Source organism: Chiloscyllium punctatum, chromosome 1, assembly GCF_047496795.1.
Source record: "Chiloscyllium punctatum isolate Juve2018m chromosome 1, sChiPun1.3, whole genome shotgun sequence".
Classification (NCBI taxonomy): Eukaryota; Metazoa; Chordata; class Chondrichthyes; order Orectolobiformes; family Hemiscylliidae; genus Chiloscyllium; species Chiloscyllium punctatum.
This window is the reverse complement of record NC_092739.1, coordinates 113,386,695-113,411,899: the sequence shown is the minus strand read 5'-3', so window position 1 is coordinate 113,411,899 and position 25,205 is coordinate 113,386,695. Positions and strand designations below refer to the sequence as shown.

Genomic DNA, 25,205 nt, shown 5'->3' with positions numbered 1-25,205 from the left:
TCTTCACAACTTCAGCTCATCTTAGTTTGAGTTTTAATTATCTAAATTCCATGGCAGAAGGGTGCAGTTGTAATTAGTTCTGGCTAACGTGATCTGTTTATTACGTGAAGTAAATGTTGTTGCAGAAGTCGAGGATTTAGCAGCTTTTTTTAATAGAAAGTGGTGTTTGTTAAATCAGATTCACCTAATTGTCCTTTATTCAATTGCGAGGTGTAATTTTTAACATACCTTCACTCTTTACAGGTAGTAGCTCCAACTATTAGCTCCCCTGTCTGCCAGGAACAACTAATTGAAGCTGGAAAACTAGTTGCTAAATCAGTGGAGGGATGTGTGGAAGCCTCACAGGCTGCAACAAATGATGAGCAGCTGCTGAAACAAGTTGGTGTGGCAGCCACTGCTGTGACACAGGCACTGAATGACCTGTTGCAACATATCAAGCTCTATGCCCATGGAGGACACCCACTAGGACGTTATGATCAGGCGACTGACACTATTCTAACAGTGACAGAAAACATTTTCAGCTCCATGGGGGATGCTGGTAAGGAAACTGTTTCTTTGAACAGCCCATGCTAATACGAAATGAAGAAAATCTATAGTCATTAAATGTGAAATGAACCTGATAGATAAAGGCATCGCTACCTTAAAGATTTCTAAAAATGCTGATTCAATTTGATGGTTGTCCAAATCTTCTGTTAGTTTCAGTGAAGTAATGCTGAGTTCTATATGCATCAATTTGTTTGCATTTCTAATTGTTAATCCTCTGCCATTTGTTCTGAAGTCATTGAACCATTCCTGGATATGATTCCATAGATGGCAACGTCCTCCAGTACCTTGTTCACTTGCTATTCTTGATATGTTAGCCTGAGTTCAGTATGAATAGCCCAATTTAACAATATAGTGTGAACTCTTTCATAATGAGTGGATGAACAGTAATTAGTACATGATCATTGGATCACATATTTGTGTCTGCCCAACCTTCAGTCACTGAGACAATTTAAGATTCACTAATAACACTCCAAACTGGATTGGCTAGTACCCTGTAGATTAAGGATTTAATCTAAGACTTTCCTCATCTGAAACCTTTCAGCTGTTCACTATTTTACATGTGAACATACAAGCAGGAGCAAACCAATCAGTCCCTTGAGTTGCTCCATCATTCAATAAGGTGTGGCTAATCAGGAATCTGTTTATCTCCCGTCCACCTTTAAAATATTCCATGATTATTCTTCCACTGCCTTTTGAGGGAGAGGTTTCTAAAGGCTCCTGGCCCTCTGATAAATAATTTCTCCTCATCTGTGTCTTAAATGGGTGACATCTTATTTTTAAACAGTGAACCCTGGTTGTACATCCTCTCATAGGAGAAAGCATTCTTACCACAACCATCCTGTCAAGGCCCATTAGGATCTAGTACATTTCAATCAAGTTTCCTTACTCTTAACTCCAGCAGGTGTAAGCTTTGCCTATCCAAGGATGCATGTTAGATTGCTCAGAGAGGTAAGGGAGCAAATTGTGGAGCCATTGACTGAAATGTTTCAAGCCTCTCTGAACACAAAATCTATCCCTGGGTACTGGAGGTTTGCAGGTCTGATGCTGTTGTTTAAGGAAGGGACAAAAGGAAATTTCAGACTTGTCCGCTTGATATCAATGCTGGGAAAACTGATAGAAGCCATAATACGGGATAAGAAAAGTATGCACTTAAGGAAAAAAATAAGTTAACACTTGACAGGCAACATGGTTTTGTCAAGGACAAGTCATGTCTGACAGTTGTAATTGAGCTCTTTGAGGTCACATAGGCAATGGATGTTATATATTTGTACTATTAGAAAGCATCTGATATGGAACCACATGGTAGGTTGGTTAGCAAGTTAGAAATGTTTTGGATTAATGAATCCTTGACAGGATGGATAGGGTAGGTATAGATGAGCATTTCTAAGCCAGGAGACACATTGAAAGTGGTGTTCCCCAGGGATCAGTGTTGGGACCCTTGCTTTTTCTGATTATATATAAATGATCTGGATATGGGTGTTGAGGGCTACATCTCTAAATTGGCTGGCACCTGGCAGAAACATTTTGATGCAGAGAAATGAGAGGTAATACGTTTTGAGGTAGAAGAAACATGGAGAGACAACACAGTCCACATTCCTCTGGTTGTGTGGTAATCAGAACTGAGACCTTGGAATGCAGGTTCATAGCTCCTTGAAAGTGGAGTAGCAGGTAGGTAGGATAGTGAAGAAGGCATTTAGTATGCTTTCCTTTCTGTATTGAGTACAGAAGTTGGGAGGTCATGTTGCGGCTGTACAGGACATTGGTTAGGCCACTGTTGGAATATTGCGTGCAATTCTGGTCTCCTTCCTATCGGAAAGATGTTGTGAAACCTGAAAGGGTTCAGAAAAGATTTACAAGGATGTTGCCAGAGTTGGAGGATTTGAGCTATAGGGAGAGGCTGAACAGGCTGGGGCTGTTTTCCCTGGAGTGTCGGAGGCTGAGGGGTGACCTTATAGAGGTTTACAAATTATGAAGGGCATGGGTAGGATAAATAGGCAAAGTCTTTTCCCTGGGGTCAGGGAGTCCAGGTTTAGGGTGAGAGGGGAAGGATATAAAAGAGACCTAAGGGGCAAGTTTTCACGCAGTAGGTGGTACGTGTATGGAATGAGTTGCCAGAGGATGGTGTGGAGGCTGGTACAATTGCAGCATTTAAGAGGCATTTGGATGGGTATATGAATAGGAAGGGTTTGGAAGGATATGGCCGGGTGCTGGCAGGTGGGACTGGATTGGGTTGGGATGTTTGGTTGGCATGGATGGTTGGACCGAAGGGTCTGTTTCCATGCTGTACATCTCTGACTCTTATATGTATGCAGTATTCCAAACTTGGCCTAACCAAAGTTCCATACAGCTGCAACATGACTTGCCATTTTTTAAACTCTGCCTTGACTAATGAAGGCAAGCACTCCATATGCTGCCTTTACTACCTTATCCACTTGTGTTTCTACTTTCAGGGAACTGTGAACCTGTAAGCTTGGATCCATATGTTAATGTTTCTTAGGATTCTGCCATTTACTGTATACTTCCCTCCTGCATTAGACCTGTAAAAATACACCTTCTTGCATTTTTCTGGATTAAATTCCATCTGACATTTCTCCAGCCAGTCCATATCTTGCTATATCCTTTAGAAGTCCTCCTCATTGTCTGCAGCTTCCCCAACCATTGTGTCATCCACACCGACCACCTACATTCTTCTCCAAATAATTTATTTATTTAATAAACAGCAGGGATCCCTGCAGAACACCACAGATCGTCAGTCAGAATAACACCCTTCCACTGCTACTGTTTATCTACTTTGACCCAAGCCATTTCTATAACCATTTTACCAGCTGACCACGGATCCCATGTGATTTGACCTTTTTGTATTAACCTTCCATGTGGAAACATGTCAATACCTTGCTAAAAACTATGTAGAAACATTCACCGCTCTAACCTCATCAATCATCTTTGTCACTTGCTCAAAAAAAGCTCAATCAAGTTTGAGATGAGATATCCTCCTGCCTCAGTTGGGCTGCAAGTGGGTCTTTGGTTAACATTACTGTCTCAGCACCAGGAGCCCATGTTCAGTTCCACCCTCGGGCAACAGTGTAGAGTTTGTACATTCTTTCTGTATCCACGTGGGTTTCCTCCAGTGCTCTGGTTTCCTCCCAAATTCCAAAGATGTGCAGGGTAGGTGGATTGGCCATGCTAAATTGCCCGTAGTGTCCAGGGATCTGAGGGCTGGGTGAAATAGCCATGGAAAACGCATGATTGGTGTGGACTGGATGGGCTGAATTGCCTGCTTCCACATTTTAAGGATTCTATGATAGCATACAAAGCCATGCTGCCTGTCGCTAATAGGTCCACAGTTTTCCAAATGTGAATAAATCCTGTCCCCAAGAATAATCATCAGAGATTTTCCTGCTGCTGATGTAAGGCTGAAATACTTGTGATTTTCCGGAATATCTATGTTGCCTTTCCTAAACAAAGGAACAACATTGACTATTCTCTAGTCCTCTGGGACCTCACTAACTAAAGAGGATGCAATGATCACATACAAAGTTCCAACAATTCCTTCCGGTGCGCCCCTCAGTATTATGGGATTGTTCCCATCAGTCCTGGGGACTGTCTATCTTAATTATTTTTAAAACACCTAACACCGCCTGTTTTATATTGACATGCCCCAGAATATCAACATTCCTCTAGACTCATCATCCATCATCTTGTCGTTTTGTGAATACCTCACCCACATCCTCCAGCGCTAGCGTAAATTTCCTCCCTTTATCTTTGAGTGGACCTACCCTTTGCCTGGCTACGCTCTTGCTCCCTTTTATAGGTTAAGAACAAAGTCCTGAGAATCTTCCTTAATACGGTTTACCAAGGTCATTTCATGGCTTTTCCTACAAGACATTTCTGTTGAGTGTGTCCTGACATCAAATAGACTGGGCCGAGAGAGGAATTGACTGCCACCTTGTTGTGTAGTTGTGGGTTGAGCAGTAAGTCTAGGCATGGCCAGCAGTGACACACCACATCGCATGAATGAACAATAGATATTATAAAAGTTGAAGACCCAGCACTGATCCACATGGCACACACTTTGAAGGTGGTAAATGAAGTTCCAGTCAAGCGAACTGCTTTGTTTTGGATTGTGTCAAGATTCTTAAATGTTGTTGATTGTACTAATCCAGGCAAGTTAACAGTCGAAAAGTGTGGTGTTGGAAAAGCATGGCTGGTCAGGCAGCATCCGAGGAGCAGGAGAGTCGAGCTTTATCAGGAAGACCTTATGCTCAAAACGTCAACTCTCCTGCTCCTTGAATGCTGCCTGACCGGCTGTGCTTTTTCAGCAACACATTTTTGGACTCTGATCACCAGTATCTGCAGTCCTCACTTTCTCCTAGTATTCCATCACATTCTTGGCTTGTGCCATGTAGGTAGTGAAATGGTATTGGGGATTCAGGACTTAAGGGACTTAGTACTCTGACCTGCTTTTGCAGGCGCAGTAGTTATATGGTTGATTTGGTTCAAATTCTGGTCAATGATAACCCTCCTCGGCTGTTTGTAATGGAGGATTCAGCAGTGGTAATAACTTTGAATGCCATGAAGGAGTAGTTAGATTCTTTTTTTTGTTGGAGGTGGTTACTGTCTGCAGTTATGTGGCATAAATGTTACTTATGCCACATAAATGTCAGCCCAGTCCTGGATGTTGTCCAGGATGCTGGATATATACTGCTTCAGTATCTGAGGAGTCACAGATGGTGCTGAATATTGTGAAATGATCAGTGAACATTCCCATTTCTGACCTTTTTGATGGAGGGAAGATTCTTGATGCAGTGGAAATGGGTTGGGCCATAGACATTACCCTTTTGAACTCCTATGGTGTTGTCCTAGAGCCAATACGATTGCTGGAATGATAACACTGTTAGGACTCCTGTTTCTTGATATCATGCTGAGTGAATTGAATTGATTGGAGGCTGGCATCATGATGCTGGGTCCCTCGGGTGGAGGCCAAGATGGATCATCCACACAGCATTTCTGGCCAAAGGTGAATGCAAATACTTAAGCATTGATATGATGGTCTCCCTCATTATTGATGGTGAGAATGGTTGTGGAATCATCTCCTCCTGTTCATTTGTGAATTATCGTCCTCCATTCATGACAATATGTGGAAGACTGCAAAGCTTTGGTGTGGTGTCTTGGTTGTGGAGTTGTTCAGCCCTGTCTATTGCATGCTGCTTCCACTGTTTGGCACCATAATAATTCCATGTTGTAACTTCATCTGGTTGACACCACATTTTTGGCTTCTGCTGCTTTTGACCTGCCATCCCACTGTCTCATTGAACCAGGGTTGATTTCCAGGCTTGATGGTGATAGAGTGGGGAAGGTGTTGGTCTACAAGGTTACAGATTGTATTTGAATGCAATTCAGCTGCTGCTGATGTTGTCGAGTATCTCATGGAAGACCAGTTTTAAGAAACAAAATTTAAATCTTTCCCCTTTAGTGCAGTGTTTATGCCACAGTATGAATGTGAAGATGGGACTTCATTTTTAAAAGATCGTGCAGTTGGCACTTCTGTTGATAGTGATATGAACAGAACATCTGCAACACTAATTGGTGAGGGTGAGCTCTACCCTTCTGTCAGTTCCCTCAGAAGCTGCTGCAGATCCAAATGGGACCCCATTTAATGTAACAGATCCTTTGGTACTATGATGAAGTGTAAGCTTAAATTAAAGGGCCTACCCCTGCTCTTCCTTTGCTGTGTTTTTGTTATGAACTTCTGGTGTGAGGCCTGAACCCCTGGCTATCAGAGTTCAAAATGAGATTGATACCACTAAGCCAAGGTTGGCACACCATGATGAGAATACAACTGACCTTGCTTTTGGAATCTTAGTTGAATTTTAAACATGATACATGAACTCCTTCCTTCCCAAAATAGGTGAGATGGTGCGACAAGCTAGAATTCTGGCTCAGGCTACATCTGACTTGGTGAATGCTATTAAAGCTGATGCTGAAGGTGAATCTGATCTTGAGAACTCCAGAAAACTGCTCTCTGCAGCCAAACTATTGGCTGATGCAACAGCTAAGATGGTGGAAGCTGCAAAGGTAATACTAAGATTTTCTGATGTAGTGTTGGACTGGGGTGGACAAAGTCAAAAGTCACATGACACCGTGTTGTAGCTACCTGAAGGAGGGGTGGGGCCCTGAAAACTTGTGTGTTTCAAATAAACTGTTGACTATAACCCAGTGTCGAGTGATTTAAAATGTTCTAAACTCTTGTATTTTGAGGGCTTTCTATATGAGCTTGTTTCCCAACTTTAGAGAAAGTTATTCTGCGTTGGACATGTAATATATCAAGGTAATTATTTTTGTGATGGCCTTTTTCTCTTTGACACTACCTACACAATTTAATATGACATTCCCTCGCAGGAAATTGGCCAGTCATCTCAGTATGCGGTTGTCCCAGGGAGAAGCCAAATCTTGTAATTAAAATGTTGCTATGTTGTGTATTTAGGTATTTATTTGGCTGCTTTATCATAACATGTGATAAATGTTTATATTTCATTTGTCTGGTCAAAATTTTGACACTGTTTCAGTTGATCAGATGACCTGAGAGATGCCTTACAAAGTCAGTTGCAAATCACTGTTCTAATGCAGGGTCACTAGACCTGAAACATTGACTGTCCTTTGTCTCCTCGGAGTCATAGAGATGTAACACACCCTTCAGTGCAACTCTTCCATGCTGACCAGCTATCCTACATTAATTTAGTCCCATTTGCCAGCACTTGGCCCATATCCCTCTAAACCGTCCCTATTTATGTACCCATCTGGATGCTTTTTAAATGTTGTAATTGTAGCAGCCTCCCCTTCCTCTGGCAGCTCATTCCATACATGCACTGCCCGTTTAGGTCTCTTTTAAACCTTTCCCCTCTCACCCTAAACTATGCACTCTAGTTTTGGACTCCCCTCCCTGGGAAAAAAGACCTTGTCTATTTACCCTATCCATGCCCCTTATGATTTTATAAACTCTGTAAGGTTGGTCCTCAGCCTCTGATGCTCCAGGGAAAACAGCCTTAGCCTATTCAGTCTCTCTCTTTAGCTCAAATCCTCCAAACCTGGCAGCATCATTGTAATTCTTTTCTGAACCCTTGCAAGTTTTGCAGCTGCCAGACCTGATGATTTTACTCCAGCAGTTTTATTATACAACTGCAAATCATCATGTATAAGGTTCATAGCCATGGACATTGTCCAAAGATAAGGCCCAAATTACTGAAGTTTAGCCTGAGTATTTTCATACACTTGGCAGAGGAACAATTAAACCTTTTTAAGTGCAATAAATCTGCAGTGCATCATTACTGTTCTGATTTATTGTAATCCCTGATATATCTGGCAAAGTAAAATTTTCTACTGAACACAGTTTGCAACAAATTATCAAACTATGCAGCTAATGGTTGGAAGAGGTTACTTAATCTATTTTTTTTCTAATCAACCTGTTCAGAGATGTTATTACACACCTCTGGAACAGGTTGGTCTTGAATCTGAGTTTCCCAGTCAAAGAGGAGGGATGTTACCACTCCGTCATGAGAGTCCCTTGATCATAGAACTCATTTGGAACTCAACTTGAGGGAAGAGAAAAGGTACAAGAATTTATATCAGGATTTATATACTGGAATTCAACTTTCCTTGTCACAATTCCTGAAGATGACAGTGAGTGAGTGAATAACTGTTTTAAACAATTGATGTACAGCTCTCAATCCACTATAAGTTTTAATTCATATACAGAAAATATCACAAATTCACAACACGTTCTTGAAAAATGAAATGGTGGATCTGTTTTGAAGAGAGAGAGTTTACTCAGTTCTCTGTTGTACTGATTTGCTGCATACTTTCAGATTTTCCACATTTGATGAATTTTTTTATCTCGATGTTTGTTTATACTGTAATTGGTAAGGTTGCATTTTTATCGCACTACATATATACTAATTCAGCTGTGATTTTATATTCAGCTAGATATTCTAATCCTGTGTCATTGGGTTAATCTCTTTTTTTTTATTATTGTGGCTTAAGGGTGCAGCAGCCAATCCTGACAGTGAGGAGCAGCAGCAGAGGTTAAGAGAAGCTGCTGAAGGTTTACGAATGGCCACCAATGTAGCAGCACAGAATGCCATAAAGAAGAAATTAGTGAACAAACTAGAGGTGGGTACAGAATATAGTGACATTACAACAGTAAATTTCATAACCTGTTTAATGTAAACAGGTCAATAATTAGACTTTGTATTTAATCGGTGTAGACTTGACTGACTTGCCTGGTGTGAAAGTGACTCAGTTCCTGTGCACAATTAACATGATGCTGGGGCACATTGATGGTCTTCGTTTCACATTGTGCAGAAATACCTGATTTCAACCATCAGTGACAGTTCAGTTGGTTTTAGTGTCCCTGGTTTAAGTGAAGTAGAAATTGGGTGTAAATCATATTTCTGGTCTTTGGTGTATTTATCAGCTTTGCAGAAGAATATGATCAATCTAGGTGGAAGAATATTGTAGATTATTCTATGTCGAGGCTTACAAATAAAGAATAGCTACTCAAATTAGATTGGTCATGCAAAAATTAACAACCAGCATGGTTGACTACAAACTGCCTTTTGTGGCCTAGTGAGTCAAAATGTTGCATCACCATAACGAAGAATTGGAAGAATGAAAGATAGGACACTTAGCTGCAACTGAGGATTATGGCACACTCTAGCCAGTTGGCCTTGCAAAGCCATCCTCACCAATATCTGGAGACCATCAAAGTTACAAGAACTATTCAGAATAATTGTGCCAGCATGACCTAGGAATGTCAGCCAATGTCTCATCAACTTCTCCGAGTATATCCTGCCCTAGGGACAGAGGAAACAACAGAAGATGATGACATAATAGTTATCATGTGATGATGTCTTCATTTTATAAGCATTTTGTGTATTACAGAAGCCAGCATTCTGTGTGAATGTAACATCCGGGGGGATGCGTGGGGAGGGCACTCAGTTCCAAGGGGTTATCAATTATGTTGCCGGTGGATCCAAAGAAAGGGAATTCATGAAATGCTTACAGGATGGCCTTTTGGAACAGCTTGTAATGGAGCCCACAAGGGAGCAGGCTATTCTGGACTTAGTGCTATGTAACGAGCCAAACTTTATAAAAGATCTTAGTCAGGGAACACTTTGGAGGCAGCTATCATAATATGGTAGAGTTCAGTCTGCAGTTCAAAAGAGAGAAGGCAAAATTGAATGTAATGGTGTTACAGTTAAAGGTAATTACAGGGGCATCAGAGAGGAACTGACGGAAATCTACTGGAAGCAGAGCTAGTGGGGAAGACAGAGCAACAATGGCTGGTGTTTCTGGCTGTAATTGAGGTACCTCCCAAAGAAAAGAAAGATTACCTGGGGGTGGGGATTAGACAACCATGGCTAACGAAGGAACTTAGGAAATGTATCACAGAAAAAGAGAGAGCCTGTAAAGTGGCCAAGAACACTGGGAAATCAGAAGATTGGAAAGATGACAAAAACATAGAGGATAACAAAAAGAGAAATAAGGAAGGAGAGGATCAAATATGAGCGTAAGCTAGCCAGTAATATTGGAAAATGATAGTAACATTTTCTTGCAATACAGAAGAAACAAATGAGAGGCAAAAGTAGAGATTGGGCTGCTACAAATTGATGCAGGAAGGCTAGTGATGGGAGGTCCGGAAATAGCTGAAGAACTTAATAAACTGAACTTTGTGTCAGTCTTCACTTTGGAAGACATAAGTAATATCCCAACAATTAAGGAGAGTCAAGGGGCAGAATTGAGTATGGTTGCCATTATAAAGGAGAAAGTACTTGATAAGATAAAAGGTCTATGAATTGATAAATCTCCTGGCCTGGATCGGCTACATCCTAGAGTTCTGAAGGAGGTGGCTGAAGAAATAGCGGAGGCGTTGGTTGTGATCTTTCAACAATCACTAGGGTCAGGGAAAGCCCCAGATGATTAGAAAATTGCTGTTGTAACCCCCTTGTTCAAGAAAGGATCGAGACAAAAGATGGAAAATTATAGGCCGATTAGCCTAACCTTGGTTGTAGGTAAAGTTCTAGAATCCATAGTTAAGGATGAGATTTCTAAATTCTTGGAAGTGCAGGGTCGAATTAGAACAAGTCAGCATGGATTGAGTAAGAAGAGGTCTTACCTGACAGACTTGTTGGAATTCTTTGAAGAGGTAATAAGTAGGTTAGACCAGGGGGAGACCCAGTGGATGTAATCTACTTAGACTTCCAAAAGGCCTTTGATAAGGTGCCTTACAGGAGGCTGCTGAGTAAGGTGAGGGCCCATGGTGTTTGAGGTGAGCAATTGGCATGGATTGAAGATTGGCTGGCTGTCTGACAGAAGGCAGAGAGTTGGGATAAAAAGTTCTTTTACGGAATGGCAGCGGGTGACAAGTGGTGTCCCACAGGGTTCGGTGTTGGGGCCACAGCTGTTGACTTCATTTATAAATGATCTGGATGAAGAGACTGGGGGGCACTCTGGTGAAGTTCACCGATGATACGAAGTTAGGTGGACAGGCAGGTAGTTCTGAGGAGGTGGGGAGGCTATAGAAAGATTTGGACTGTTTAGGGGAATGGTCCAAGAAATAGCTGATGAAATTCAATGTGAGCAAATGCGAGGTCTTGTACTTTGGAAAAAAGAACACTGGCATGGAATATTTTATAAACGGTGAGAAAATTCATAAAGTCAAAGTACAAAGGGATCTGGCAGTGCTAGTACAGGATTATCTAATGGTTAACTTGCAGGCTGAGTCCATGGTTAAGAAAGCAAATGTAATGTTGTCATTTATCTCAAGAGGGTTGGAATGTAAAAGCAGTGATGCGCTACTGAGACTTTATAAAGCTCTAGGCCCCATTTAGAATACTGTGTCCAGTTTTGGGCCCCACACCTCAGGAAGGGCATACTGGTACTGGAGCGTGACCAGTGGAGATTCACATGGATGATCCCTGGAATGGTAGGCCTAACATATGATGAACGGCTGAGGATTCTGGGGTTGCATTCATTAGAGTTTGGAAAGTTGAGGGGAAATTTAATATAAACCTACAAGGTGATAATGCATGGCTTAGAAAGGGTGGACGCTGGGAAATTGTTTCCATCAGGTGGGCATACTAGGACTTGCGGGCACAACCTTAGAATTAGAAGGGGTCAATTTAGACCCGAAATGAGACATTTCTTCAGCCAGAGAGTGGTGGACCTGTGGAATTCATTGCCACGAGGACAGTGGAGGCCGGGGCATTAAACGTTTCAAGGCAGAGATTGATAAATTCTTAATCTCGCAAGGAATTAAAGGTTATGGGGAGATTGCGGGTAAGTGGCGATGAAATGCCCATCAACCATGATTGAATGGCGGAGTGGACTCGATGGGTCGAATGGCCTTCCTTCCACTCCTATTTGTTATGGTCTTATATCTAGCTGATCCAATGTATTATTTCCAGGCAGAATTCCAATTAATTAGGGGAGGAGCTAGTTTTAGTGTTTTCAACAGATGACTCAAGACAGGTCAACGGAAGAAGAGCTGGGAAAGTACGTTTAAGTGAGAGAGAGAGAGAAAAGTGTGTTCTGTTTCATAAAACTGCTTTTACCTGTACTACTGGGCAGGCAACAGAAGTACATGAATTCTGTGTATTGAACATGGTGAGAACTCATGCAATTGTATATATCTTGTGCTGTTAGAACTTGATTAGTATGCAGCTAAGTGTTGGAGTCAGGTCTCCAGCAAAGTTCTGAAGTCTTCTGGAGCTCTGAAGAAGCTGAGTACCACAAATCGTTTCGTACAGCTGAAAATTGGGTTGGAAAGACTGCAAATAGTACTTGCTGATGCAACTAAGCAATTAAAATGCAAAGAAAAGCTTAGATAGTTCTAGCTTGGTGAAGTTAGCTGTCAGTGAAAACCCTGGGCTTTTGCATGTTATTAAGCAAAAGACATGTTTTCTAAAGTCTGCTTGAATATAAATCTGGGAAGATAAACTGCCTGGTGAAATTCTAGGCTGGATCAGCAAAAATGAAGAATTGTAATCCTTATGAAATTTAATGAGAGTAGATGACCCATTATATCATTCTGGAGGAAGTTGCCCAAAGGTCCATGGGATCTGTCTTGATCATATTTGCTATATGATATGTGCTATGAAGCTAAAAGTTTATGGGTTGTTCAAACTTGTGAAATCTAGTGGCTTTGTTCACTTTTGTGTGACTGCACTCTAGCCAAAGTGTAGCATAAATTTTGCAGTCTGGCTTGGGATCGTACTACAGTCATGTGCAAATGGCCTGCTGGTGACCTCAAGAATACTCCAGATCAATACTCGCTCTAATATTTCTTTTGGTGCATGGGCCTCCAAGATCAGTGTGTGGGAGCAAATTCTGAAATAGATTCTGCTGGTCAGTGTGAGGGAAATATCTGAGCAGCAATACAGCTGCATAGCTTAGGGAAATACTGCTTCATATCCCATGTTAAAAGACTGGCGTGTAAACCTAAAGAATCCTACAACTGTTGTTTAGCTGATGAATCAGTGTCTTTCGTGTTAAATGATACTTGAAAGACATATTGAGGGTAACATGGGTACAAAATAAATTTATGTTGGCTATCATTAACAATGTTTAAGTGATACCATAATTGGTCAAAATGCCTGATTTCTGAAGGACATGGCTGCCAGACTTGAATTATGGCAGGTGCTGAACAAGCTATCACCAATCTCTCTGTGGTAAATGCATTTGTCCATGAGAGAACTCATTAAGAGTGACCACCAGTTCTCATGGACTATGGATAGAATAAGATACATCTAGCTCAAAACTGGATATCAGTTAGGCCCTATGAATCACCAGCAGCTAATTTATATTCAGAGCCTAAGATGTAGAAGTAGAAGTAGGTCATTCAGTCCATTGAGATTGCTCTGTCATTCAGTGAGATCATGGCTGATCAGATAAACCTTACCTCCATTTTTCTGCCTTTTCACTATAATCCTTGATTCACTTAATGATTAAAAATCTGTTTATCTGTGCTTTTGAATATACTTACTGGCCTAGCCTCAACAGTCTTCTGGTTTAAAAAATATTCTGCAGATTTGCTACCCTCTGGAGAAAATCCTCTTTATTCTCTGTCTTAAATGTGCAACCACTATTCTGAAATTATGCCTGCTGGTCTGAGGGGAAACAACCTTTCTATGTCCAGTCTCTTCAGAATGTTTGTTTCAATAAGTTTGCTTCTCAATCTTCTAATGAATATGGGTTCAAAGCTACTCAAAATTTTCCTCGTAGGATACTCCCTCTATACCTGGTGTCAGTCTAATAAAATTTCTCTGAACTGCTTCCAATGCTTGTGTATCTTTCCTTAGATAAGGGCCCAAACTGTTCATAGAATTCCAGTTGTGGTCTAACTAATGCCTTGAATAGTTTTAGCAAAGCCTCCCTTCTTTTATACAAAAGGCCAACATTCCATTTCATTTATTTATTAGATTTTCTACAGTGTGGAAAAAGGCCCTTCGGCCCACACCAGCCCTCACGAAGAGCAACCCCACAGACCCATTCCCCTACATTTACCCCAACTAATGCACCTAATACTATGGGCAATTTTAGTATGGCCGATTCACCGAACCTGCACATCTTTGGTCTGTGGGAGGAAACCGGAGCACCTGGAGGAAAACCCATGCAGACACAGGGAGAATGTGCAAACTCCACACACAGTCGCTCGAGGTGGGAATTGAACCTGGGTCCCTGGCGCTGAGAGGCAACAGTGCTAACCACTGAGCTACCGTGCCATCCCTATTATCTGTTGAACATGGATGCTAGCCTTTTGTGATTCATGGATGAGGAACCTCAAATCCCCCTCTTCTACCTGCCAAAGCGCGTAACCTCATATTTCCCCATGTTATATTCCATCTGCAATGTTATTTGCCTATTTAGCTGTTTTTATCTCTCTGCAGAGTGTCATCCTCACCATTTGGCTATTGTGTATTCATTTTCCTCACCCGTCATTAACGTAATTGCCAATGCCATCATTATTTACAATGATCCTGTGGCACTCCACAGGTTGTTACAGGTAGCCATCCTGAAAATGCCCGCCTTATCCAAATTCTATCTTGTATTCGCTATCCGATCATGTATCCATGCTAATATACTACTTCCAATACCATGGGATCTTTTCTTAAGTAGCTTATGATTGGTATCTTAACAAAGATCTTCTGAAAATACAAACATAATGCATCCATTGCCCCTTTATCTAGCTTGCTTCTTACTTCCTCAAAGCAATCTAATAAGTTTGTTAGGCATGATTTCTTATTCATTGGATCATGTTGACTCTGCTTGATCATCTTGCATATTTCTAAGCGCTGTGCTATTACGTCTTGTATATTAGACTCTAATATTTTCCCAATTACAGTAGTTACCGGTTTGTTGTCCTTTTAAACAAAGGCGTTATGTTGGCAGTTTTCCAATTCTCTAGCACTTTTCCAGAATCTAAGAATTCCTGAAAGATTACTACCTGTGTATGTAGTATCTCTCTAGCTAGTTCCTTTAATATACTAGGATTCATTCCATCACTCCAAGGTGTTCACTGATCTTTTTCCTCATTAGTTCCCTTAGTGCTTTTCCCCTCGTGATAGTTATTGTGTTTAGTTCCTCTCCTACTTTTGTCCCTTGAGTATTCAGTAATTTTGGTGTCTTCTATAGTGAAGACTGATGCAAGGTATTTATTCAACTCCTCTACCATTTCCTGCTTCCCCATTATTATTTTTCCCGCCTATTTCTAAGATTGCTGCAGCTTCTCTCTTTCTTCCTTTTTCATATGTTTGAAAAAATTCTTGATGTCCATCTTGATATTCTTTGGAAGCATACCCTCAAAGTTTATTTTCTCCCCCTCTATTATTTTTTGGTTGGCTTTTTTTAAAACTTGCCCAACACTCAGGCTTACCACTAATCTTTGCCACACTGTTTTTATATTTTCATTATTGCTACTCTTAACTTGCTCAGTTATCCATGACTTGCTTATCCCCTTCCTCGAATCCTCTTTCCTCTGTGGTATATATCTTTGCAGTGAGCCATGAACTATTTTCTTAATGTCTGTCATTGTTCCTCAACTGTCTTTCCAGTTCACTCCAGCCTCATTCAGCTGGCCTCTTTACTTTGTCATTATCTTTATTCAAGTTTAGAAGTCAAATTTCTCCCACTCAAATTGAGTACTAATCTATCACGATATTTTGAAACACTATCATCAATTACAAAGCCTCCTCTATCCCCTCATGGCCATTAGCAACAAACCAGACAGACCCAAAGTTGAAGATGATGCTGAAAGGCAGACCTAAAACTTAAAGCAGCAGTCTGTTGAAGCTAGAACCCAGAATGTCATGCTTGGCAAATAGTTCCAGCCTCCTGCTTGTCTACTTTGGATTCCAGCATCTGCAGTTTTTTTGTCTCTTGGCAAGTAGTTTAAGTAGCATCATACAGCTGTTTAGATTGTCCTACATTCAATGGATTATGTCAAAGCACATCCAGTTGCAAATGGTGGTGGGCATTTAAACACCTAATAGGAGGAGGAAGTCAAGTATGCATTCCCAACCTTTGATAGTGATAGAGGTCAGCATGTGAGCACAGAAAGTAAATTTTAGCCACTTTTACCAGAGATTCAAAGTGGGTAACCCTTCCTGCCTTTGTTCTGAGATTCCCACCATCACAGATGACTGTCTTCAGCTAATTGTCCATAAGATCTACACACATAAGTAGACCATTCAACCCATAGAGTCTGATGCACTATTCAGTGAAATCATGGCTGACCTCAAATTCACATTGCTGTATTTCCCCTTAACTCTTAATTCCCTTACTGATATTCCATGTGATATCAAGAACTGACTGAATGCACTGAGTAGAGCAAAGTTGATGGGACCTAGAAATATCCCAACTAAGAATAGAGATGTATATTTCTGAGCTAACTGTCTCTAGCCAAGTTATTTCAGCATAACTACAATATTGGCATGTGGTGGATTTCTTGACTTTGTTCTGTCCCCCAAAAATAAGGAATGCAACTCAGTGAATTAACTCCCACTTGGCCTCCTTCGAAACATCAGCAGTGGTTGGTTTTTCAACTTAAAAGTTCATTTCCTCCTCTTTCAAAGCTGGAATGTGGAGTATTGATTGTATGTCACTGCTAGTTGCATAGGCTCCTGGCAATGCCTCCAAACGTTAAGTTTTTCCTCCAGGAATTATGAGCAGCATCAATTCTAAATTGCGTACCATCCTGACATGGTTATATATTCATGTTCTTTCATCTCTGGGTTACACTCTTGAAACTTCTTATTAACAAATTGTCGAGTTGCTTCACCACATGGATTGTTTTGTTTTAAAAAGGCATCCCACAACCATCACCTCAAGGGCAACAAATGCCAATTAAGTTTATATGATGACCTCCTATGTTGATATCCACTAAGGACCATGTGATTGCCAGTAAAAAACCAGTCTTGTCAGCCCATATCCCAAGACTATATGTATTGAGAATGTCTTGAGTGCATTTCCGAAATCCAGATGGATAACTTGCAGTACTTTTTCCCAGCAAGGTTGGTCTTTGTTCCAGCATTGTGTTTAATTGCTAACCTCCGAGTTTTGCAAAACAACTAGCAAGTTAAAGGTGATGGAGAGAATTACAAGTCATTAAATGTGGTTTTATTTACAGAGCCTTTTCTATTTTCAGAATGCAGCAAAACAGGCTGCAGCAGCTGCGACACAAACAATTGCTGCTGCTCAGAATGCAGCTTCCTCCAATAAGAACCCAGCGGCACAACAACAAATGGTTCAAAGCTGTAAGGTAAGATTTCGAATTGCAATCAATTTCGAAAGGAAAGTTTTTTAAAATTTAAACCCACTCCTCTGATTTTCCTTTTAAGTTGCTCCTAAAAGCTATCTCTTGGTCCAAGTTTTATTATTGCCTGCCCTTCTATTTCCTTCCACTACTTGGCATCAATTTTATATTGCTATTCTTCTGCAAAGTGACTTTGGACACCTTTATTATGTTTAAAGATCAATATAAAGACAAATTGTTTTGTGGTCAACAGTAGGAAAAGAAAGAAAACTATTCCTGACTTGGCCCTTCAGCATTTCCATGTGGAAGATACCTGCTGAATTGCAGATATCTTGATTCTCATCAAGAATTGCAGAGAAAATTTGATGGCATTCCTAGCAACAGTAATGTGTGCTAGATTTGTTTGGGATAAAAAACCTAATTCAAGATTATTTTTGGAATTTTTATTTTTACTTTACAGCATATTGATCCATGCCTTTGTTTAACTTTTAAGAAGAGATGCTGTAGGTAGAACTTCCTGAACAACTTAGCCTGTGCAAAAACCTGCACTAAAAATGTAAGGTTATCAAAAAAAGCCAAAGAACTGTGGATACTGGAAATCAGAACCAAAAATAGAATTTGCTGGAAAAAAAATCAACAGCAGCATCTATGGAGAGAAAGCAGAGTTAATGTTTTGAGTCCAATGACCACAACTACCATCTCTGTCTCTCTCTCTCTGTCTCTCTCTGTCTCTCCCCTCTCTTCTGCCCCCCCACCCCCCACCCCCTCGCTTACACTTATTGGAAGCTACAGTATTCATATGTAGGAACATGTTCACACTGAAAAAGTGATCCATTTCTTCTTTTCTCTCTACTTCCTGTTAATGAACCAATCTCTTATCCATGCTTGTATGTTACTCCCTAAACTCTGAACTCTTATTTTGTGTAGTGACCTTTGATGTTGACACATTATGAAGTGTCTTTTGACAATCCAAATACACTATACCTACAGATTATACATGCTGTTTGTTTCTTCCTGTCAGAGCTCTAAGTCAAACACAATTTGTGTTGACTCTGCCTGATTGCCTTGAGATTTTCTAAGTGCGCTGCTTGATAATACATTACAACATTCTGCTTTATGACAGATTGCACATTTTTAAAGTTGAATGCTCTGTCCCTTCCCAATAGACTCTGATCATCATTACTTTTATTGCTACCTTGGTCTATTATTGTCTTCTCTCACTTTAATTTATCACACCTTCCTACATTGGATCACTTGCCCCCACTATTTTGTTGAACCCCTCACTATTAGCCAAGTTATATGACTCACCAGAACATTGGTCCCAGCATGGTTCAGGTGAAGACTGTTACCAACAGTACAAATCACACTTTGCCTAATAAGGTGCTCTCAAAACCTGACCCTTCTTCAGAACTGGTCACTGGACTTGAAGCATTAACTGTTTTCTCTCCAAGGATGCTGTCAGACCTGCTGAGTTTCTCCATTAGGTGCTGTTTTTGTTTCAGATTTCCAGCATCCATAATTCTTTGTTTTATATCCTTATTCTTTGTTTTCCAATACCTCTGTGAAACATCTCTGGGAATTTTATTAGTTTGGTGCTATACAAGTGCAGGTGACTGTTGTTGTTCCTCCACCGCCTCCGCCGCTGCCTCCGCCACCTCCACCTCTGCCTCCTCCTCCTCTGTCACCTCCTCCTTGAATACATCCAACTTCAAAGGACTCAATGTGGTAGTGAGTTCCAAGCTCTCACTGGTCTCTGGGTAAAGAGGTTACTTCCAAATCACCTATTTGATTGCTTGATTATGATCTTACATTGAAAGATTGTTTTATTCTTCTCTACAAGTGTAATTATTACACTTATTTTATAAACATTTAAATGATGGAATAGACTACATGTAGATTCTATAGGATACTTAGATGTGTTTGTTGTCTTTGCAAGTCTGTGCTTATCCTTCCCCAAACTCTTGTTTTCACCCCCACCATAGTATGAAAACAGCTAGAAAGAACATCGCTAAATACATCTTTTGCAAGTCTGACAATAGTACATTCTGTCCCTTCTCTTTCTCTATCTGCAGCCTCCCTAACCCCACCCACTTGCCCATGGATTTTAATGTCTTTCTTTAACGTCATCTCCATATTGAGCACTGTGAAACTGCATGTTTGATTTTACTGTAATGGCATCACAGCCAGAGCCTTACTCCTGCCTCAGTGTATTAACACAAAAGTCACCCAAGAATCTATCCTGAGGCCTCGATCTTGGCAGCAACGTCAGAAAATGAAATTTGTATTCACATTCAGTACCTTTCTTGATGTCGCTTCTGTCTCCTGTTCATCCACCACTCTGTGCTTGCTGACCTGCATTGACTGCTAACATCCAATTCTTCCAGTTAATAATGTTCACAATACTTTCTGTCTCCATGTCTTGTCTCGCCCTAAAAGACACAGAACTCTGCATTTCCTAACATCCTTATCCCAGAATTGTTGGCCAGGCCTTTGGCGAGTTAGGTTCTAAGTTGTAGAATTCCTTCTTAAATTACTCCATCTCCCTTTCCTTTTTAAAAGCTTCTTAAAATTAATTATTCAGTGACCCTTCTAGCCTTCTGCCTGATATCATCTTTTGGTTCTTTGTAGATATTTGTTTTCTCATTTCACTTCTGAAAGACTTCAGGATATTTTTCAATGTAAAAGACACATTGTTGAGATCAGTGCATTATGCAGCAGGATCATTCTGAAATGTAATGTTTAAAGCTGCTTGATTTTTTTTTAATTGAAATGTGGTTTTGTATTTTAGAGTGTTGCTGAGCAGATCCCACTGCTGGTCCAAGGTGTTCGTGGCAGCCAGTCACAACCAGACAGTCCCAGTGCTCAGCTGGCTCTTATAAGTGCAAGCCAGAACTTCCTGCAGGTAATGTGAATAGACTTCAAACACAGATGGTGCAAGGATATAAACCCTTGTTCTGTTTATGAGACCAGTTTAAATGTCAGCTGTTTGATGGGAATCATGAGCCTGAAGGCGTTGACTGTTTCCTTTAGGCCATATAAAGTAGCTAGTCTGTTCTTGTAAAATATAAACCAATCTTGGAGTTAGGGCTACCCAAACTCTACAATTGTGATTATTAGTACTGACCACTGTACAGAAGTAAAGCCTCTTTGTTTCAATCCATGAATGTAAAATTCAATGTCCTATAGAAATTATTGCACAAAGAGCATATATTCTCTACATCTGTTACTTTTTTTGTTTTTATTTCTGGACTGCATTTGTTTGTATCAATTCCTCAGTCATATTGATCTTCCCAGTAATTTAAAATGTCTGGCTTTCAGACTAAGAGTGCATCACGCATCTGTTTCCAGCAGTTAAAATTGAATTGAAGTAATGGATAAAGCTACCCCCTTCCTGACCCCTTTGTTTCTGAATTAAAATAGTGCTAGACTTGAAGCATTAACTCTGTTTTTCTCTCTAAAGATGCTGTCAGACCTGCTGAGTCTTTCCAGTGCTTTCTGTTTTTATTATTGGATGAAAGAAACCTTGCTATTAAAATTGCCAGGAGACTTTCAAAGGAAAGATAAATGTTTTAAGATAAAAAATATGTTTTAGCACTGGAGATGGAGGAACTAAAGCTTATAAAGAAATACCTTGACATTCCACAAGGACTCAAATGTAACAATTTTTGATACTACTCCACTCTTGTGCTAAGTACAGGTTGTCAACTATATTCTGTAAAAGGTTTTTGGCTTTCCAATCCATGCAGGTAGTTTGGTATAGATACCTACCGAGAGCTTATAATCACTATAAAAATTAGTCTGTATTGTTTATCGTAAAATATAAACAAACAATAAAGTAATTATGTAGGCAATGCAGTTGTTATAATTAAGGACTGATGCATTAAACCCTTCACTCTCAAGTTCTGAAAATATTTGGTGATATGTGTTAGAACTATAGAATACAGAAGAGGCTGTTCGGGTCATCAAATCTGTACTGCCAAAAATATATTAAATCTACACTAGTCCCACTTTCCTCCACTAGGCCATAACCTTGAATGTTATGAAACTTCAAGTGCTCATCAAGTACTTTTTAAAGGTTGTGAGGTTACCCACCTCAACTACAATGCATTCATGAAACCAATCGCCCTCTGGGTGAAAACCCTTTACCTCAAGACCCCTCTAAACCTCCTGCCTTACTTTAAAATTATGTCTCCATATTACTGACTCTTCAACTAAATGGAACAGCTGCCTTCTATCCACCCTGTTCATGCCCCTCTTAATCTTCATGTTCACTCAACCTTCTCCACCTCCATGAAACCAACCTGGACTTATCTAAGCTCTTCATAACTAAGATGTTCCATCCCATGCAACTTCCTGGTGAATCTTCTTTGCACCCACCTGGTGCAATCACATCCTTTCTATATAGTGGTGATCAGGACTGCACACAGTACTCCACCTATGGCCTAACTAAGGTCCTTTGCAACTCCAATATAACCTCGCTATTCTTATAATCTATGCTTTAACTGATAAAGGCAAGTGTTCGCTATGCTATTATTGTACTTTCTTAATAACCATTTTAGTGACAGTAGTTATATTTTATTCAGTATAATAAAGACAGGACATGCTAATGGCTGCACAGTAGCATCAAAATGCATCAGCATTGCCATAATGCCCTAGCTAGAAGCATGATCTCCTTGGACACACAAGTAGAATCTAGTAATTGCTACTCAGTTAGTGATCTGGGCTGCCTTGTCTAGGAATCAAGGTATCATATTGTTTTTTCTCTCTTTTCATTTGGCTCTTTCAAGTTTGACCAAATTGATAAGTGGTAAATCTGTCAAGATGGTTTTTACACTCTTAAAATCAAAAGAGATAGGAGTAAGTTCTGTAAAGTTTGCCTTTTGAACATTTCGTTTGTTTAAGCATTTGGTCAATGAAAATCCATGTCATAAATTTCCAATATTTTACTTGACTGCTACTTCTAACCAAAACATCTCAACAATAGGATTAAGTACAGTTAACTATAATAATTAAAATATGACAGTGAATACTCTGATTTTGCAATCCATCAACTGTAGCTTACAAATTTGGGATTTCCCGGGATTCATGTTCAACTCTCAGTCCAATTTCTCCATGGAACGTTTATGTTCCATCTGAGTCTAGTAATTTCTTCCTCACAAATAAAAGCAGTTGCTCTTTGTTTACTCTATCAAAGCATTCATTATTTTTAAAAACCCTCTATTAGATCAGCTTTATCATTTCAATAGCATGTTCATCCTTAAGGGCATAATTTCTCATCTCTTGTGAGTCATTTTGTACCCCCTCTATCCTTCTAGAATGATTAGAATTCCACGTATGACTTTTCACTGCTTGCTTGCTTGTCTCACAGCCTGGAACTAAAATGGTTGCTGCTGCCCGAGCTACAGTTCCTACCATTGGGGACCAGGCCTCAGCCATGCAACTGAGCCAATGTGCCAAGAACCTGGCAAACACTTTACAAGAGCTGCGAGCAGCCGCACAGAAGGTGAGTAAAATATTGATGACCTGTGTGAGTGTTGAGGTTATAATTAACAACAACAGGAGGGTAGGCTTCATCAACTTAACCATGTAGTTGAGAATGTTTTACTCTACTTTCATGGTTAAAATTTAGGGTCATGAGTTGAACAAAAATCTATAGAAAAGAAAACTGACTACTTAGTTCGTACATGTGTGCATGACGAATATGCATGGATAAACAGGAAGTTTGTTGTGAATAAGTTAAGTAACTTCTAATGTCAGAACATATCTTTTTCTGCATGCTTTTCATGTTTTTTGGTTAAAATACTTGAGTTAAATAATAAAAGTCTATCAGCTTGATATACAGGTTACTTCCTGTAAATGTTAAAGTTGAGGAGTGTGATTGAACTATTTCAGGAAATTGTTTTACTGAGGGTATTATGAAATGGACAGTGTCTTCAATATATTTAATATAGTTTGGTGGATGGCTTATGTTTATACTCTTTTAAAATCGATGAATGGCGATTGACTATGGAGAACATGACATTAAATTACTTTATCATTAGAAAAACTCTTTCTCCATATAGGCGCAAGATGCCTGTGGTCCACTGGAAATAGACTCTGCCCTGAATCAAATCAGAACACTGGAGAAAGATCTGCAGGAAGCAAAAGCAAATGCAGCAGAAGGAAAGCTTAGACCCTTGCCTGGAGAAACGGTAACAAGACTAACTTGATAAATGAAAATAAATGTTCGAATGCAGTTTGTTGTAGATCTATTTCTGCAGTGTTTCCATTGGTTCCTGCTTTCATTTTCTCATTGTTTCCAAAGAAGAGGGCCTTGCTGAAATTTAAATATACTAAATTTTACCTCTGTCATTCATTATTGAACAGCATCCTTTTCCTGAGCTCCATTATATTTTACAATTACATTCCTGTAGGAGAGTATTTTCTTGCTTTCTTTCCTCTCTCTCTCTCTCTCCCCAGCCGCCAGCACCACCACCATCCACCACCAGCCGACACCCCCCCCCCCCCCCCCCAATCCCCCAGGATGTGTATGTTACTCGCAAAGCCACCCTCCATTGTGCTTGAGAAGGTGATGGTGTCCTGCCACCTTGAATCTGTGTGAAGAAAGTGCATTTCAAGTGGAAGGTGGAGGGAGAAAATTGTTGTAATATTATGTGTCCCATCACCATGTTACATGCAAAAAATAGTGGTCACTGACACTGTCAGTACATTGTAAATCAGGTGTGAATATTAGGCACTTCAGAAATGTGAAAATAACAGTGAATTATATATTTGACTAAAATCAAAAATACATTGATTTAACTTCTTCACCTATCATGATGCTTAAGCGATTGCTTTTAGTCATGCCATACTGCATGTTCAGATTCTCTTGTGATAAACATACCTGTATATGACCAAATAATAACTTGTTCCTATTACAGAGTTATAACGATAAATAACTTCCTTTACTTATTGTTGGCAGCTGGAAAAGTGTTCGCAGGATTTGGGCAGTAGCACCAAGATGGTCGGTGCTTCTGTAGCTAAGCTACTGAGTGCAGTCACACAAGGAAATGAGAATTACACTGGTATGTTGGATGATTATAGAATATTGCAAGAAACTACAGACAGTTCAAATATATAAAATGTGTTCAAGACCCTAATTGAGCTGGCAATTAAATAAATATAGAATGTCATTCCAGTTACAAACTTAGAGGATCTTTTCACCCTTCCAATATTGATTTTTTTTTAACCTGACTCTACTTTTTTCAGCAGATTTTTAGGAACATGAAATACTTGAATATATTGCATTTTTAATGATTTACTTTGAAATTTTTCCTTATTTATTTTAACTTGTTCAGTCTTGAAATGGAGAAGAAAATACCAGTCAGAATATTTAGAATGACAAAGTAACACTGAATAACATTATGCATGATGTCAGCAATTAGACTTTGTAGTATTAGGCTATCGTGTAATTCAGGTAACAGAGTACAATATTGTACATAATATTTTTCCCTATAAAATAATGCATCTGGATTCCATTTAAATTGATAAAGTTTAAATCTCTCCCATATCTGCATATTATTTGTGGTGCCAAATAAATAGCATAATGCATTATTACAGTATTACTTAGATAACGTTTCCTTCCATTGGAACAACCATGTCATCTTTATCACTGTATTCCTTTCATACATGTAAATGCTTCTGGGTTCAATTCCCTCGCCATTGTACTTAATCGCTGTCCTCTGTTGGCCTCAAAACATCACAGATCACTCAACCTAAGCTCTGCCAGAATTATTTTTCTCTAAGTGTTTTGTACTGTTAGCTGAAAATGTGGCTTTCAGGTGTTTATGTCCACTATTTGCCAACAGCACCT

The 25,205-nt window shown here is 39.8% G+C and overlaps 1 protein-coding gene across 7 annotated transcripts in view; it reads left to right on the top strand.

Moving 5' to 3' along the window:
- The window catches only part of LOC140478845 (talin-1), a 259,303-nt gene that overhangs the window by 168,645 nt on the left and 65,453 nt on the right, over positions 1 to 25,205 (top strand). For all 7 annotated transcript variants that reach the window (XM_072572382.1, XM_072572322.1, XM_072572364.1 and 4 more), the window contains 8 exons: positions 248 to 538; positions 6,455 to 6,621; positions 8,584 to 8,712; positions 17,246 to 17,359; positions 20,142 to 20,255; positions 22,722 to 22,856; positions 23,416 to 23,544; positions 24,315 to 24,417. In XM_072572382.1, coding sequence (XP_072428483.1) covers positions 248 to 538; positions 6,455 to 6,621; positions 8,584 to 8,712; positions 17,246 to 17,359; positions 20,142 to 20,255; positions 22,722 to 22,856; positions 23,416 to 23,544; positions 24,315 to 24,417 — 1,182 coding nt within the window. The remainder of the gene's footprint in view (positions 1 to 247; positions 539 to 6,454; positions 6,622 to 8,583; positions 8,713 to 17,245; positions 17,360 to 20,141; positions 20,256 to 22,721; positions 22,857 to 23,415; positions 23,545 to 24,314; positions 24,418 to 25,205) is intronic.